At 36.9% G+C, this 16042-nt stretch overlaps 1 protein-coding gene across 2 annotated transcripts in view; it reads left to right on the top strand.

Annotated features, from left to right (window-relative positions):
* NCAM2 (neural cell adhesion molecule 2) overlaps positions 1 to 16042 on the top strand; it is a 568041-nt gene that overhangs the window by 498254 nt on the left and 53745 nt on the right. For both annotated transcript variants that reach the window (XM_005895596.2, XM_070367501.1), the window contains exon 14: positions 3578 to 3699. In XM_005895596.2, coding sequence (XP_005895658.2) covers positions 3578 to 3699 — 122 coding nt within the window. The remainder of the gene's footprint in view (positions 1 to 3577; positions 3700 to 16042) is intronic.

Below are 16042 nucleotides of genomic sequence, written 5' to 3'. Positions count from 1 at the left end.
CTTCCAAGGAACAAGTGTCTTTTAATTTTATGGCTGCAGTCACCATCTTCAGTGATTTTGGAACCCCCAAAATAAGGTCTCTCACTGTTTTCATTGTTTCCCCATGACGTGTTGGGACCAGATGCCATGATCTTAGTTTTCTGAAAGTTGAGCTTTAAGCCAACTTTTATACTCTCCTTTTTTCACTTTCATCCAGAGGCTCTTTAGTTCTTCATTTTCTGCCATGAGGGTGGTGTCATCTGCATATCTGAGGTTATTATTATTTCTCCTGGCAATCTTGATTCAAGTTTGTGCTTCATCCAGTCCAGCATTTCTCATGATGTACCCTGCATATAAGTTAAATAATCAGGGTGACAATATACAGTCTAGACATAATCCTTTCTCAATTTAGAACAAGTCTGTTGTTCCATGTCCAGTACTAACTCTTGCTTCTTGACCTGTATACAGATTTCAAAGGAGGCAGGTTAGTGGTCTGGTATGCCCATCTCTTTTAGAATTTTCCACAGTTTGTTGTGATCCACATGGTCCACAGACTTGGTGTAGTAAATAAAGCATAAGTAGATGTTTTTGTGGAAGTCTGTCACTTTTTCGATGATCCAACGGATGTTGGCAATTTGATCTCTGGTTCCTCTGCCTTTTCTAAATCCAGCTTGAACATCTGGAATTTCCTGGTCCACATACTGTTGAAGCCTGGCTTGGAGAATTTTGAGCATTACTTTGCTAGTGTGTGAGATGAGTGCAATTGTGCGATAGTTTGAACATTCTTTGGCTTTGCCTTTCTTTGGGATTGGAATGAAAACTGACCTTTTCCATTCCTGTGGCCACAGCTGAGTTTTCCAAAATTGCTGGCATATCAAGTGCAGCACTTTTACAGCATCATCTTTTAGGATTTGAAATGGTTCAACTGGAATTCCATCACCTCCACTAGCTTTGTTCGAATTCATGTTTCCTAAGGCCCACTTGACTTCACATTCCAGGATGTCTGGCTCTAAGTGAGTGATCACACCATCATGGTTATCTGTGTCATGAAGATCTTTTTTATATAGTCCTTTTGTGTATTTTTGCTCCCTCTTCTTAATATCTTCTGCTTCTGTTATGTCTATACCATTTCTGTCCTTTATTATGCCCATCTTTGCATGAAAAGTTCACTTTATATCTCTAATTTTCTTGAAGAGATTTCTGTCTTTCCCATCCTATTGTTTTCCTCTATTTCTTGCATTGATCACTGGAGAAGGCTTTCTTATCTCTCCTTGCTGTTCTTTGGAACTCTGCATTCAAATGGGTATATCTTTTGTTTTGTCCTTTGCCTTTTGCTTGTCTTGTTTTCTCAGTTATTTGTAAGATCTCCACAGACAAGCATTTTGCCTTTTTGCATTTATTTTTCTTGGGGATGGTCTTGATCCTTGCCCCCTGTACAATGTCACAAACCTCTGTTCATAGTTCTTCAAGCACTCTATCTGTTAGATCTAATCCCTTGTATCTATTTGTCACTTCTACTGTATGACCATAAGGGATTTGATTTAGGTCATACCTGAATGGTCCATCCAGTCAAGGCTATGGTTTTTCCAGTAATCATGTATGGATGTGAGAGTTGGACTGTGAAGAAAGCTGAGTGCCGAAGAATTGATGCTTTTGAACTGTGGTGTTGGAGAAGACTCTTGAGAGTACCTTGGTCTGCAAGGAGATCCAACCAGTCCATTCTGAAGGAGATCAGCCCTGGGATTTCTTTGGAAGGAATGATGCTAAAGCTGAAACTCCAGTACTTTGGCCACCTCATGCAAAGAGTTGACTCATTGGAAAAGCCTCTGATGCTGGGAGGGATAGGGGGCAGGAGGAGAAGGGGACGACAGAGGATGAGATGGCTGGATGGCATCACTGACTTGATGGACATGAGTCTGAGTGAACTCCGGGAGTTGGTGATGGACAGGGAGGCCTGGTGTGCTGCGATTTATGGGGTCACAAAGAGTCGGACACGACTGAGTGACTGAACTGAACTGAACTGAACGGTCTAGTGCTTTTCCGTACTTTCTTCAATTTAAGTCTGAATTTGGCAATAAGGAGTTCATGATCTGAGCCACAGTCAGCTCCTGGTCTTGTTTTTGCTGACTGTATAGAGCTTCTCTGTCTTTGGCTGTAAAGAATATAATCAAACTGATTTTGATATTGACCATCTGGTGATGTCCATTTGTAGAGTCTTCTCTTGTGTTATTGGAAGAGAGTGTTTGGTATGACAATCTATGCAATGCTTTGCTTATTATATACTTATGTAGTACAGTCAAATTGACTGCAATAATCGTCTTAATTTATGACCAAGTCTTTTCTGTTGGTTATCATAAAATGTCAGATATGTTGTGTATTCTCCATTCCTGATGGCAGAGTCTTTTTCAGTGCCTCTTTTTCACCAGGACCACTGCAAATAGATCTTGACTCAAAACCCCACCTCCTGACTAAAATTACCCTAGAATGACTTAACCTCATTTTAATAGAGAGCTATCCTTTCTCTGCTTATAATCCTAAGCAACCCCACTCTTCATATTTAGTCTTTCTCATATTCTCTTATTGAATCCTTTTAAGATGTTATTGTACTTTTTTTTTACAGAAGTTTAAATTTATATACAGAAAACATAGTATGTTAACAGCATATAAATCATCTTATTTCATAATATTTCACACTAATGCTGATACTCTTCCACTTCTGTTGAACTCTGTTCATATTAAACATATTATATTTATTATAAGACCATCTTCATGTGAAGAATAACACCAAAGTTATATTTTCATAAAGTGAGATTTTTTTAATTTTTGAAATATTTGTTTATTTTTTTATTTATTGGTAGATCTGTGAAGTTGTTCTAGTCAAAAACTGTTTCAGAAATCAATTTTTCCACAAAAATAATACAATTCAGTATACCATAAAATGAAATTTTTTTTAAGTGACAATTTTTTATTTTTACTTATTTATTGTTTTATTTTTACTTTACAATGTTGTATTGGTTTTGCCATATATCAACATGAATCTACCACAGGTATAAATTTTGAAACCCATGTATAGTTTGGATACTATAAAAATTTATTTATTCAAATTTATATCTAGCTTAAAAACATCCATTAAAGGAGATGACAAATTGCTAATTTATTATATTTCTGGTAGGTATATATTTTAGATAGCTTGATGACTTAATATGTTTATATTAATACATTTTTACACATGTTTACAAATTAAATTTATATTAGAAAACTAAATGATAGCATGCTATCAATACAAGAAATAAAGCTTAAGGCTTGTATAATGCGGTGAGTTCTATTCTTAGAGCATTTGCCCATCAGTATAAATTATATATATGATTCTGAGATTTCACAATTTTGGCATGATACTTCTCGATTTATGAATGTTGCTGTTTCTTGGATGGATAAAAAGAGGACAAAAAGTTATATCACAACAAAGGACAAATAGAAAATGGTAAACACAGGATGATGTAATATTTTGTTATATGACTGTATTTTTTTAATTAAAATGCAGTATCTCTACATCTATGAAGTGTGTGCAAATATCAAGAATGTTCTATTGCTTATATAGGTGAACCGAGTCCTCCATCCATACATGGACAGCCAAGCAGTGGGAAGAGCTTTAAGCTGAGTATCACCAAACAGGATGATGGTGGAGCCCCTATTTTAGAATACATTGTGAAATATAGAAGTGTAAGTACCCTGTTTATTATCATTGTGCACAGTGTTTTCAAATTTAATTGCATTAAATTTGCATTAATTCATAGATACATCAGAAGTAAATGCATATTACATACATTGTTGTTAAACAATGTAAACAGTTCTCATAGAAATTCAAATGCTATTTTTTCATTGCTGAAATTCATCATTATATATTATAGAATGTTTGCTTGTTTTCTATCTAACCATAGATAGAAGGCAATGGCACCCCACTCCAGAACTCTTGCCTGGAAAATCCCATGGATGGAGGAGCCTGGTAGGCTGCAGTCCATGAGATCACTAAGAGTCGGACCCGACTGAACGACTTCACTTTGACTTTTCACTTTCATGCATTGGAGAAGGACATGGCAACCCACTCCAGTGTTCTTGCCTGGAGAATCCCAGGGACAGAGGAGCCTGGTGGGCTGCCGTCTATGGGGTTGCACAGAGTTGGACACGACTGAAGTGACTTAGCAGCAGCAACCATAGATAATCGAAATAACATGGTGTTCATGTGATTTCTAAATCGCATGTTGTTCATTTCTTGCCATGGTATTCATACTGTGATTTCTAAACTTAGCTACTTTTCAGAAATGAGATATCATTTTTCCCTTTCTTTCTGAGTTTAGCAGAATATTTCACCTTCTATTCTACTTGATTTTAATAACTTCAAACTAAGCTATCTTTTCAATTTTAGTTACTTTAAGTAGGATTCACAACTCAAAATTACTTCATAATTAATTTTTATGAATTATTAAATTTTTATTGACTCAAAGTGCATTACTATTTAAATGGATTGTAGAAAATAAATCACTCTTTTAACAAATAATGGCCACATTTAACTTGAGAAAGAGGGAATAGATTTCTTCAAGTTTACTTAGCACTAACTCATATGGGATTTTGAACAACTGAAAGCTGCCGTGGGACTTGTCATCTATATAGGGAATGAAGGATCTCTTGTTTTACAGAGTGATGGAAAAGTCACCTGATGGACTCTACCTTCATCGGAAAAATAATACCAAAGTTCACTAGAGGTGATTTCTGTTAACAGCTTTACCATAAGAACCACTGAGTATTTAGTGTAGAATATGTTAAAAGGCGGAACACAATTTTATATTAAATTATGTAAAGTTTATTTACTAATGGTTATTATTATCCTTGGCTCAGTGGTAAAGAATCTATCTAAGGTAGGAGATGCAGATTCAATCCCTGGGTTGGGAAGATCCCCTGAAGGAAATGGCAACCCACTCCAGTATTTTTGCCTGGAGAATCCCATGGACAGTGGACCCTGGTGGGCTACAGTTCATGGGGTCTCAAAAAGTCAGACATGACTTAGTGACTAAACAGCAACATGATTATCCCCATTATAGCATATCAATTCTATTTATTTTTTTCCTTTTCACCCTTTAAAATTCACTTTAGTGAATAAGTTCCCTTAAGCCTATTTCCTTTTTAAATGCATGTGCTACTATCATTTTTAATTCATATACATCTTTTTAAATTTATATCACCTACTCATTTCTTGTAATTTTTGAAGTGTTACACCAAATTTAAAAGTTTATCTAGCTTCCAGTTGTCATGATGGCATTTTGTATTTGTTTTATGTTGTCAGTGTAATAGTGCCCTTACAAAACAGGTTGAAAAATTATTCCCCCTTTTCACTACATCAGGCATACTTTGGAAATTTAAGTGATTGTATTATTTATAATTTAATTTTTCTACCTTCTGTCTTACTAATGTTTATGATTAGCACCATAATGTCTCAATTTCATGTTTATGTTTACTGAACTTATTACTACCTTCCAAGTACATTATATTTTAAAAAACAGTGCAGTTGCTCCTTAATAGTACCCACTCCAGTGTTCTTGCCTGGAGAATCCCAGTGACGGGGGAGCCTGGTGAGCTGCCATCTATGGGGTGGCACAGAGTCAGACACGACTGAAGTGACTTAACAGCAGCAGCAGCAGTAGGTAGATGAATTTTTAACTGTTTTCCCACAAATCCACAATCTTCTAAGTTATAATATTGTTGCTTTCAAATTCAAACATCTAAATTTTGAAGGGTAGGAAAAAAGGGAGTTTAATTTTGAGTGTCTTATGTCAATATTTAAGTTTAGACCTCAGTTCAACCTTTTAAATTTCTGATTGATATCCCCTTCCCAGGATGTCTTTTTGTTGCAGGTTTCATACTGGGGATGATGAACAGCTATGTGTGTCTTATGGCTAATCTGCTATGGAGGCTCCATGCCCCCATTCCAAAACAACTCTGAATGGCTCACTTGTTTCTCTCTGATTCTGATGGTATCTTTCTAGTCAAACCCAGTTTTTTGGTTATTCTTACTTGGCCATCTGGAAACTGTTTGAAAGTGAAAGTCTCTCTGTAACGGCCACAGGCTTGAAAGAAATTAGTGGAATTAAACTGGGATAAAAGAACTTGAACGCAGATTGTAGCATACCTTTGTGCCCAGAAAAATTTATTATGCAAAATACAGATGGATGGTAAGAACTTATGGATAACCTCAGTAAAATACCATGGTGAACTCAGAAATTCAGTAAGTTGTAAAAATATGTTTAAAGTACTCTGTGTATGTATAATTTCTACCTAAAACTAAAAGCTATGCTTGGCTATCTAAAGAGTTGATATTAGAAAATGCACAAATGTTTTATTGAGTTTAAACAGAATCATTAATTCTGACTGATGATACCAATGTGATTTCAGATTATATCTTTTCTTCCTCTATTAGTGGTTTTATATTACATAGCATGTATATTTTTGGAATGCTATGATTTTGTTCACCTATACAGTCAAACATGCAAATTGTTTTTCCTTATGTTCTTTCATCCTTAGCATGCTGGCTTTTGTCTTCATATAGATTATATTGTGTACTAAGATGTTGCCCGCACATCTCCATTTAGAACATGAAGAGAGCTAAAGGATGAAAAGGAGCAACAAGATGTTTAAGATGAATTTGTTTTTCCAGCAGACTCTACACAATTTTCAAAAGCTACATCAAGCAGAATTAGAATTATGTCTCATTAGATAGAATATCGGAGAAGGCAATGGCACCCCACTCCAGTACTCTTGCTTGGAAAATCCCATGGATGGAGCAGCCTGGTAGGCTGCAGTCCATGGGGTCGTGAAGAGTCGTACACGACCACGCGACTTCACTTCCACTTTTCACTTTCATGCATTGGAGAAGGAAATGGCAACCCACTCCAGTGTTCTTGCCTGGAGAATCCTGGTGGGCTGCCGTCTATGGGGTTGCACAGAGTCGGACATGACTGAAGTGACTTAGCAGCAGCAGCAGATAGAATATGGCTCATGACCATCACTAAATGAAAAGTATTATATCTGGGAGGTGGGTCGGCTAAACATTGGCATCGTCAACATACTGTTAATTATCTTTCTCATTATAAAGGCTGTATTAATCTGCTAGGGCTACCATAACAAAATAATACAGACCAAGTGGCTTTAGCAACACAAATGTGTTTTCTCACAGTTACGGAGTCTGGAAGTCCAAGATCAAGGTGTCAGCAGATTTGTTTATTCTGAGGCCTATCTGCTTGGCTTGTAGATGGCTACCTACTTGTTGTGTCTTCACATGGCCTTTTTTTCTGTGCACACACATCTCTTCCTCTTTTTATGAAAATATTTCTTCCTCTTTTTATGAAAATAGAAGTCCTTTTGGATTAGGACTCCATCCTAAGGACCTCATGTAAGCTTCAGTTCAGTTCAGTTCAGTCGCTCAGTCGTGTCCGATTCTTTGTGACCCCATGAATTGCAGCACGCCAGGCCTCCCTGTCCATCACCAACTCCCGGAGTTCACTCAGACTCACATCCATCAAGTCGGTGATGCCATCCAGCCATCTCATCCTCTGTCATCCCCTTTTCCTCCTGTCCCCAATCCCTCCCAGCATCAGAGTCTTTTCCAATGAGTCAACTCCTTAATTACCTCTGTAAAGGCTACATCTCCTAATAGAATCACGTGGGAGGTTAGAACTTTAACATATTAATATGAAGGGGTATACATAATTTAGTCTATAGCAGTGCTGTCTGTTGTGAATCCTATATATCTAAAAAGACACACTATTGGCACTTTGGGTGCCTGATAGTGGGCCATCCAGAACTCAACCACCCATTACAGTATGTGTTGCATCTCCCAACCCCACTTACTCTATTGCAAGTAGGTGAAACTAAAAATGTTCATTAAAGTATTACTATATCTGTGTAGAGCCAATAAGATTCACAAAATGGAAATAGACATTCAAAGAGAAATATATGTATATATTTGAAAACATAAATTGCCATTTAAAATGCTGCCAAAATGTATTGTCCTTTCCTTGATGAGGATTAGAATTAGTTTTGTGAGAAGTTATATGCGAAACATACATGGACACAAGTAAGTATAGTATTAAGTATAATAAGACTAGAAAATTTTTAGAGATTCAAATTTACAGCAGTCATCAGGGTATTTTACCTTTACACACAGTTGATGTGACTCAGATTAAGATTTGAACAAGCACAGATTTTGTTTTGTTTTGTTTTTTCTTTCAGTGAATCTCTAGCTTCCATTATTTTACATTTGTTCCCCCACCTATCCCCAACCAACCTAGTATTAGCAATGCCCTGCTTTTGCCTGTTTACTCAGTATATAAGTTTACTTTGACAATAAAAGAAAGTTTTAGTTCTTCCTCAATTCCATCTCATTTCTCCTGGCCATACCTTTCATCACCATATACTTACTCTTAATTTTCACTATCCAGCTGTTTATAAATACCAAAATTCATAGATCTCTTTTTTAAAGATCATAATTGAAATGATTGTTAGCATAATTTTAACAAAGCAATGATTGACTAATAATCGATTACTGGGTTACTACACTAAAGCCTACAGGTGTTTTAGCAGAGAACACTGCTTTATTAAGGAAATTGGGCTTCTATGGTAAGATTTGTAAAAGTAATTCCTCACACCCTCTGTATTACAAGGAAGTTATTGCTAACTTTTAGGCAAAAAAAAAAAAAGGCAGAAAAATATATAATCATATATAAAAGACATTTTCTGACAGTTTTAAATGGACAAACTGAAACTTACAGAATTTGAATGGCTTAGTCATGAGTATCAATGGGAACAAAGCATGAGTCTATAGTCAGAAACAATTTTGTAACAGTAAGGGCTGAGTTTAAATATGCCTGCGGAGATTAAATTGTCTCCTCAATCACTCTCCCATCTTAACTCAGCTTACCTATCTACTCTGCCTCCAAATACAGCCATTCTGACTCACTTCATCTTTACCAAATCATTTAGTGGTATGCCTTGTATGGGTTTCCCAGGTGATGCAGAGGTAAAGAATCTGCCTGCCAATGAAAGAAACACGAGAGATGTGAAGTTTTGATCCCTGGGCTGAGAAGATACCCTGGAGAAGGAAATGGCAATCCACTCCAGTATTCTTGCCTGGAGAATTCCATGGACAGAGGAGCCTGGTGAGCTACAGTCCATGGGGCTGCAAAGAGTCAGACAGGACTGAGTAGTGACTGACCACGCACACATGCCTTGTACTCCAAAACACTAATATAATCTCCATATCCCTAAGTTTTTCTTTCCCTCCTCCTCCTGCATACAATCATACTCTGCAGGTCCAATTGAAAATTCCAAAATTCAGTATAAAGTTATATTCATGTGGTTAAACAATATCCCATCTTGGGAAAAAATAATTTTCTCCACATTTTCTTTCTCAATAGGTCACTTTTCATGTTAAAAACTTATATGTTCAAAATTAGGTCGCTAAACGTGTAGCAGTATTTGCCTTGATATTGGCACTTGTATTGAAATAATAACTATTTCAAAAATAGCTTAATTATCTCTTTCCTTTGTATGATTCCAAGCCATTTCATCTATTAATATTAGTTCCTCAAAATGAATGAATTCCACAGTGGAGTAAAGAGCAGTTGAACAACTTGAAATTTTATTTAGCTATATGCAATGGATTTTTTAATTGGACAGCCTATAGGGAAATTAAATCGGTAAATTCAGAAAGTAAGAAACATGCTTATGATTTTTACTTGACTGCTTCTTTGACACTATCATTTAACTCTCCTGTGCGCAGGACTATATGTTTTATAATCTAGGAACAACAAAATGCATATAGTACATACCTTATGTGAGTGTTGACTTATAGCAGATATCATATCTGAGTATTTACACCTGCCTTTAACTGGAAAACAAAGACCAATAATATTGTAATATAGAGAATGTTTAACTTCCTATAGATAATGAATCAAGAAACATTATATATTGTCCTCTAGTAGATAGAGGAGGCTTCCCTGGTGGTTCAGATGGTAAAGAATCTGCCTGCAATGCAGAAGACTAGGTTGGAAGACAGAATTTATGAGACCAGAACTAGGGTAATAAAAACAGAATTAGATGTTTCCATGGACCCTTTGTGAAAATTAACATCTCTAATAAGGCAGTGAGATTAAACAATGTATTTGGAAAATAAAGACAAACATTAATGTCATAATGTGTATAGAAAAATTAAAGTAGTCATTTCATGTACAGAATATTTTTACCTACTTCATATTGTAGTGTCAATTAAACTCTACATAATTTAATAAGTTTTTTATATGCTTTCATCAGTTTTTCACTTTTCTCACTGGATGATAGGTATCAGATCCTACCACTTAATTTTTGTAAATTAAAAAAATTGCCTGATCTAAGAAGGGCTATATAAAATTCATAAAATAACATCAATTTTGAAAATATACTTTAGGGACTAGCAACACTGCTCTAGCATATGTTTCTAGGTCGTAATTGAACTTCTTAAGCTTGACTAAGTATCTCAATGGCCAGAGGGGGAAAAAAAGATAATTTTTTAAAAACTATTAAATAATAAATAGAAGAGGGAGGGGGGTTCAGGATGGGGAACATGTATACACCTGTAGCAGATTTATGTTGATGTATGGCAAAACCAATACAATACTGTAAAGTAATTAAACTCCAATTAAAATAAGTAAATTTATATTAAAATAATAATAGTAAGTAGCATTGAGATTTTATTGTTGAGAGAACTTATTTTAAAATCAATTGTAAATAATTTGCTAGTAACTAATTTGTAGGTTTAATTATATTTAGGTGTGCATACTGACATTTATTTAAAGCCATCCAGTTATGTTTTGAAATATTTTCAACCACTGAATAGCTATGGACATTCCAGTTCCAGTTCCAGTTCAGTCGCAGAGTCGTGTCCGACTCTTTGCAACCCCATGAATCGCAGCACGCCAGGCCTCCCTGCCCATCACCAACTCCCGGAGTTTACTCAAACTCATGTCCATGGAGTCGGTGATGCCATCCAGCCATCTCATCCTCTGTCGTCCCCTTCTCCTCCTGCCCCCAACAGCATCAGGGTCTTTTCCAATGAGTCAATTCTTCGCATGAGGTGGCCAAAGTATTGGAGTTTCAACTTTAGCATCAGTCCTTCCAATGAACACCCAGGACTGATCTCCTTTAGAATGGACTGGTTGGATCTCCTTGCAGTCCAAGGGACTCTCAAGAGTCTTCTCCAATGCCACAGTTCAAAAGCATCAATTCTTCGGCACTCAGCTTTCTTCACAGTCCAACTCTCACATCCATACATGACCACTGGAAAAACCATAGCCTTGACTAGATGGGCCTTTGTTGGCAAAGTAATGTCTCTGCTTTTGAATATGCTATCTAGGTTGGTCATAACTTTCCTTCCAAGGAGTCAGTGTCTTTTAATTTCATGGCTGCAATCACCATCTGCAGTGATTTTGGAGCCCAGAAAAATAAAGTCTGACACTGTTTCCACTGTTTCCCCATCTATTTGCCATGAAGTGATGGGACCAGATGCCATGATCTTCGTTTTGTGAATGTTGAGCTTTCAGCCAACTTTTTCACTCTCCTCTTTCACTTTCATCAAGAGGCTTTTTAGTTCCTCTTCACTTTCTGCCATAAGGGTGGTGTCATCTGCATATCTGAGGTTATTGATATTTCTCTCCAAAAAAGTCCTAAACTTTTTGGGGTATTTTTTTCTTTGCTGCTAGTGAAAATAATGATTTGTAATCACCCTTGTAGTGATAACATCAAATAGACTAATTGTCTGAATGAATAAGTACACTGACAACTCAATGAATAAGTTGGTCTATGTTATGCTATTATAAATGATCCTGTATCTAGATTAATTAATACAAGAAATACTAAATATATGGGTAAAAAACTTTCACTGTGTGAATTTTCATGGAATATGAGCACACAGAAGGTGATGAATAGGAAAAATTAGAACTTATTTTTTCTTCAAGACATACCTGGATGATGGAGAGTAGAAATACATAAAGTCCAATTTACAAAAGTTCACCAAGCTTCAGTACCTGAAAGAAAGGCAGTTTAAATCAGCTATAATAATACTTAAAAGGGGGTTAGATCCTGAAACTCTCCTAAAAACTTTTAAAACTTGCATCTTTCCCAGTCACAATGAAATGTGTGTGTGTGTGTTTATACATTATCCAGATTGCTAAATCACCGCTCATATTCAGAGTAACAAGCAGAGCTTCAGAAAATTTTCAGCCTTCTGTAAAGTCATACATGTACCAGGAAGTCCAGGATTTACAAGGTGCCTTGCACGTGAACACAAAATCTTAAATTGAAACACATTGGAATTACAGGGATTTAACATTAATCGTTAGCAGGAGCTCACCTCGTCTGTTGGCCTTCCCTTTCATAATTATTCAGCTTTTATTTAAGATGATATTGACCGTATATATTCTGAGACTTTGGAAAGAAACTTAGTAGATTTTTCATTATGAATAAAAACAGTCAAGGAATAACAAGTCAAGTTCATAAATAATAAAGCCAAGACCCTCTCTATCTCTCCTTCAATCTCCTCTCTATACAGATGATGGCAAATCTTTCCCTAAATACTAATATTTTTACAGAGAATTGAGTAGAGTTGCCTGTGCTCTACAGTAGGTTCTTATTATATATTTTGTATGTAGTAGTGCCTGTATGTCAATCCCATCTCCCAATTTATCCCTCTCTCCTCCTTTATGGCCCTCATAACCATAAGTTTGTTTTCTACATCAGTGACTTTCTGTTTCTTAAATAGATTCATTTGTACTATCTTTTGGATTCCATATATAAGCAATATCATAGGAGATGTCTCTTTTTCTATCTGAACTATTCACTCAGTATGATGATCTCTAGGTCCATCCATGTTATTGCAATGACATTAATTCATTCTTTTTTATGGCTGAGTGATATTCCACTGTGTATATGTACCACATATTTGGGCTTTCCAGGTGGCACAGTGGTAAAGAATCCATCTGCCAATGCAGGATACACAAGACATGTGGGTTCAGTCCCTAGGTAGGGAAGATCCTCTGGAATAGGAAATGGCAACTCACTTCCATATTCTTGCCTGGGAAATTGCATGGAAAGAGGAGCCTGGCAGGCTACAGTCCATGGGGTAGGAAACAGACAGACACAACTGAGAGAGTGAGCACACACACTAATCTTTATTCTCTGTTGATGGATGTTTAGGTTGCTTCTATGTCCTGGATATTTTGAATAGTGCTGTGGTGAACTTTAAGGTGCATATATCTTTTCAAAGTATGTGTTTCTTCTGAGATATGCCCAGAAGGGGGACTGATGGATGATAGGGTAGCTGTATTTTTAGTTTTTTGAGGATCTTTGTACTGTTCTCCCAATTGGCTTTACCAATTTACATTCCTACTGATAGTATAGGTGAGCTCTCTTTTCTCCACACCCTCTCAGGTATTCATTGTTTGTAGTTTTTTTTTTTTTTTTTTTAATGATGGCCATTCTGACCAGTGTGAGGTGAAGCTTCCTTGTAACAAATAAGAAATAAATAAAAAAAAATTAGAAAGAAGTGACAATGAAACAGAACTGCACAAAATCTGTGTTGTTATTCAGTCGCTGAGTGGTGTCCAGTTCTTTGAAACACCATGGACTGCAGCACACCAGGTTTTTCTGTTCTTCACCGTCTCCCAGAGTTTGCTCAAACTCATGTCCATTGAATCAGTGATGCCATCCAATCATACCATCATTTGTCATCCCTTTCTCCTCTTGCCCTCAATCTTTCCTACCATCAGTGTGTTTTCCAGTGGGTCAACTCTTTGCATCAGGTGGCCAAAGTATTGGAGCTTCAGCGTTGGCATCATTTCTTCCAGTGAATATTCAGGGTTGATTTCCTTTAGGATTGACTGGTTTGATCTCCTCGCAGTCCAAGGTACCCTCAAGAGTCTTCTCCAGCATCACAATTCAAAAACATCAATTCTTCAACATTCAGCATCCTTTATAATCCAACCCTCACATCCGTTCGTGACTGCTGGAAAACCATCAGTTCAGTTCAGTTCTCAGTTATGTCCGACTCTTTGTGACCCCTTGAAGCACAGCACGCCAAGCCTCCCTGTCCATCACCAACTCCCAGAGTTTACCAAAACTCATGTCCACTGAGTCGGTGATGCCATCCAACCATCTCATCCTCTGTCGTCCCCTTCTCATCCTGCCCTCAATCTTTCCCAGCATCAGGGTCTTTTCAAAAGAGTCATCTCTTCACATCAGGTGGCCAAAGTATTGGAGTTTCAGCTTCAACATCAGTCCTTCCAATGAACACCCAGGACTGATTTCTTTTAGGATGGACTGATTTGATCTCCTTGCAGTCCAAGGGACTCTCAAGAGTCTTCTCCAACACCACATGTCAAAAGCATCAATCTTTTGACTCTCAGCTTTTTTTATAGTCCAGCTCTCACATCCATACATGACTACTGGAAAAACCAATAGCCTTCACTAGATGAACCTTTGTTAACAAAGTGATGTCTCTGCTTTTTAATATGCTGTCTAGCTTGGTCGTAACTTTCCTTCCAAGGAGTAAATGTCTTTTGATTTCATGACTGCAGTCACCATCTGCAGTGATTTTGGAGCCCAGAAAAATAGTCAGCCATTGTTTCCAGTGTTTCCACATCTATTTGCCATGAAGTGATGGGACTGGATGCCATGATCTTAGTTTTCTGAATGTTGACCTTTAAGCCAACTTTTTCAGTCTCCTCTTTCACTCTCATCAAGAAGCTCTTTAGTTCTTCACTTTCTGCCATAAGGGTGGTATCATCTGCCTATCTGAGGTTATTGATATTTCTCCCAGCAATCTTGATTCCAGCTTGTGAGTCATCCTTCCCAGCATTTTGCATGATGCACTCTGCATAGAATTTAAATAAACAGGATGACAATATACAGCCTTGATGTACTCCTTCTTCCCTTGGGAACCAGTCTGTTTTTCCATGTCCAGTTCTAACTGTTGCTTCTTGACCTGCATACAGGTTTGTCAGGAGGCAGGTTAGGTGGTCTGGTATTCCCATCTTTTTAAAAATGTCCACAGTTTATGTGATCCACAGAGTCAAAGGCTTTAGCATGTCAATGAAGCATAAGTAGGTGTTTTTCTGGAATTCCCTTGCTTTTTCTGTGATCCAAATGATGTTGGCAATTTGATCTCTAGTTCCTCTCCCTTTTCTAAGTCCAGCTTGTACATCTGGAAGTTGTTGTTGTTGTTGTTGTTTTTAATATAAATTCATTTATTTTAATTGGAGGCTAATTACTTTACAATATTGTATTGGTTTTGCCATACATCAACATGAATCTGGCACTGGTGTATGCATGTTCCCCATCCTGAACCCCTCTTTGATTCACAAACTGTTGAAGCCTAGCTTGAGGGATTTTGAGCATTACCTTGTTAGCATGTGTAATGAGTACAGTTGTGCAGTAGTTTGAATGTTCTTTGATTGCCCTTCTTTGGAATTAGAATGAAAACTGACTTTTTCCAATCCTTTGGCCATTGCTGAGATTTCCATATTTGCTGGTATTTTGAGTACACCACTTTACCAGCATCATCTTTTAGGATTTGAAATAGCTCAGCTGGTATTCCTTTACCTACATTAACTTTGTCCATAGTAATGCTTCCTAAGGCCCACTTGACTTCACATGCCAGGATGTCTGGCTGTAGGTGAGTGACCACACCATCGTGGTTATCTGAGTTATTAATACTTTTTTTGTATAGTTCTGTATATCCTTGCCACCACTCCTTAATCTCTTCCTCCTCTGTTAGGTCCTTGCTGTTTCTGTTCTTTATTTTTCCCATCTTTACATGAAATATTCCCTTGGTATTTCTAATTTTCTTGAAGAGATTCAAGTCTTTCCCATTCTTATTGTTTTCCTTTGTTTCTTTGCATCATTCACTAAGAAGGCTTTGTTATCTCTCCTTGCTGTTCTTTGAAACTCTGCAATCAGTTGGGTATCTAAAATTTATCTGACACAG

Source organism: Bos mutus, chromosome 1 (genome assembly GCF_027580195.1).
Source record: "Bos mutus isolate GX-2022 chromosome 1, NWIPB_WYAK_1.1, whole genome shotgun sequence".
Classification (NCBI taxonomy): Eukaryota; Metazoa; Chordata; class Mammalia; order Artiodactyla; family Bovidae; genus Bos; species Bos mutus.
Note: the sequence above shows the minus strand (reverse complement) of the source record. Positions and strands in the feature narration are given on the sequence as shown.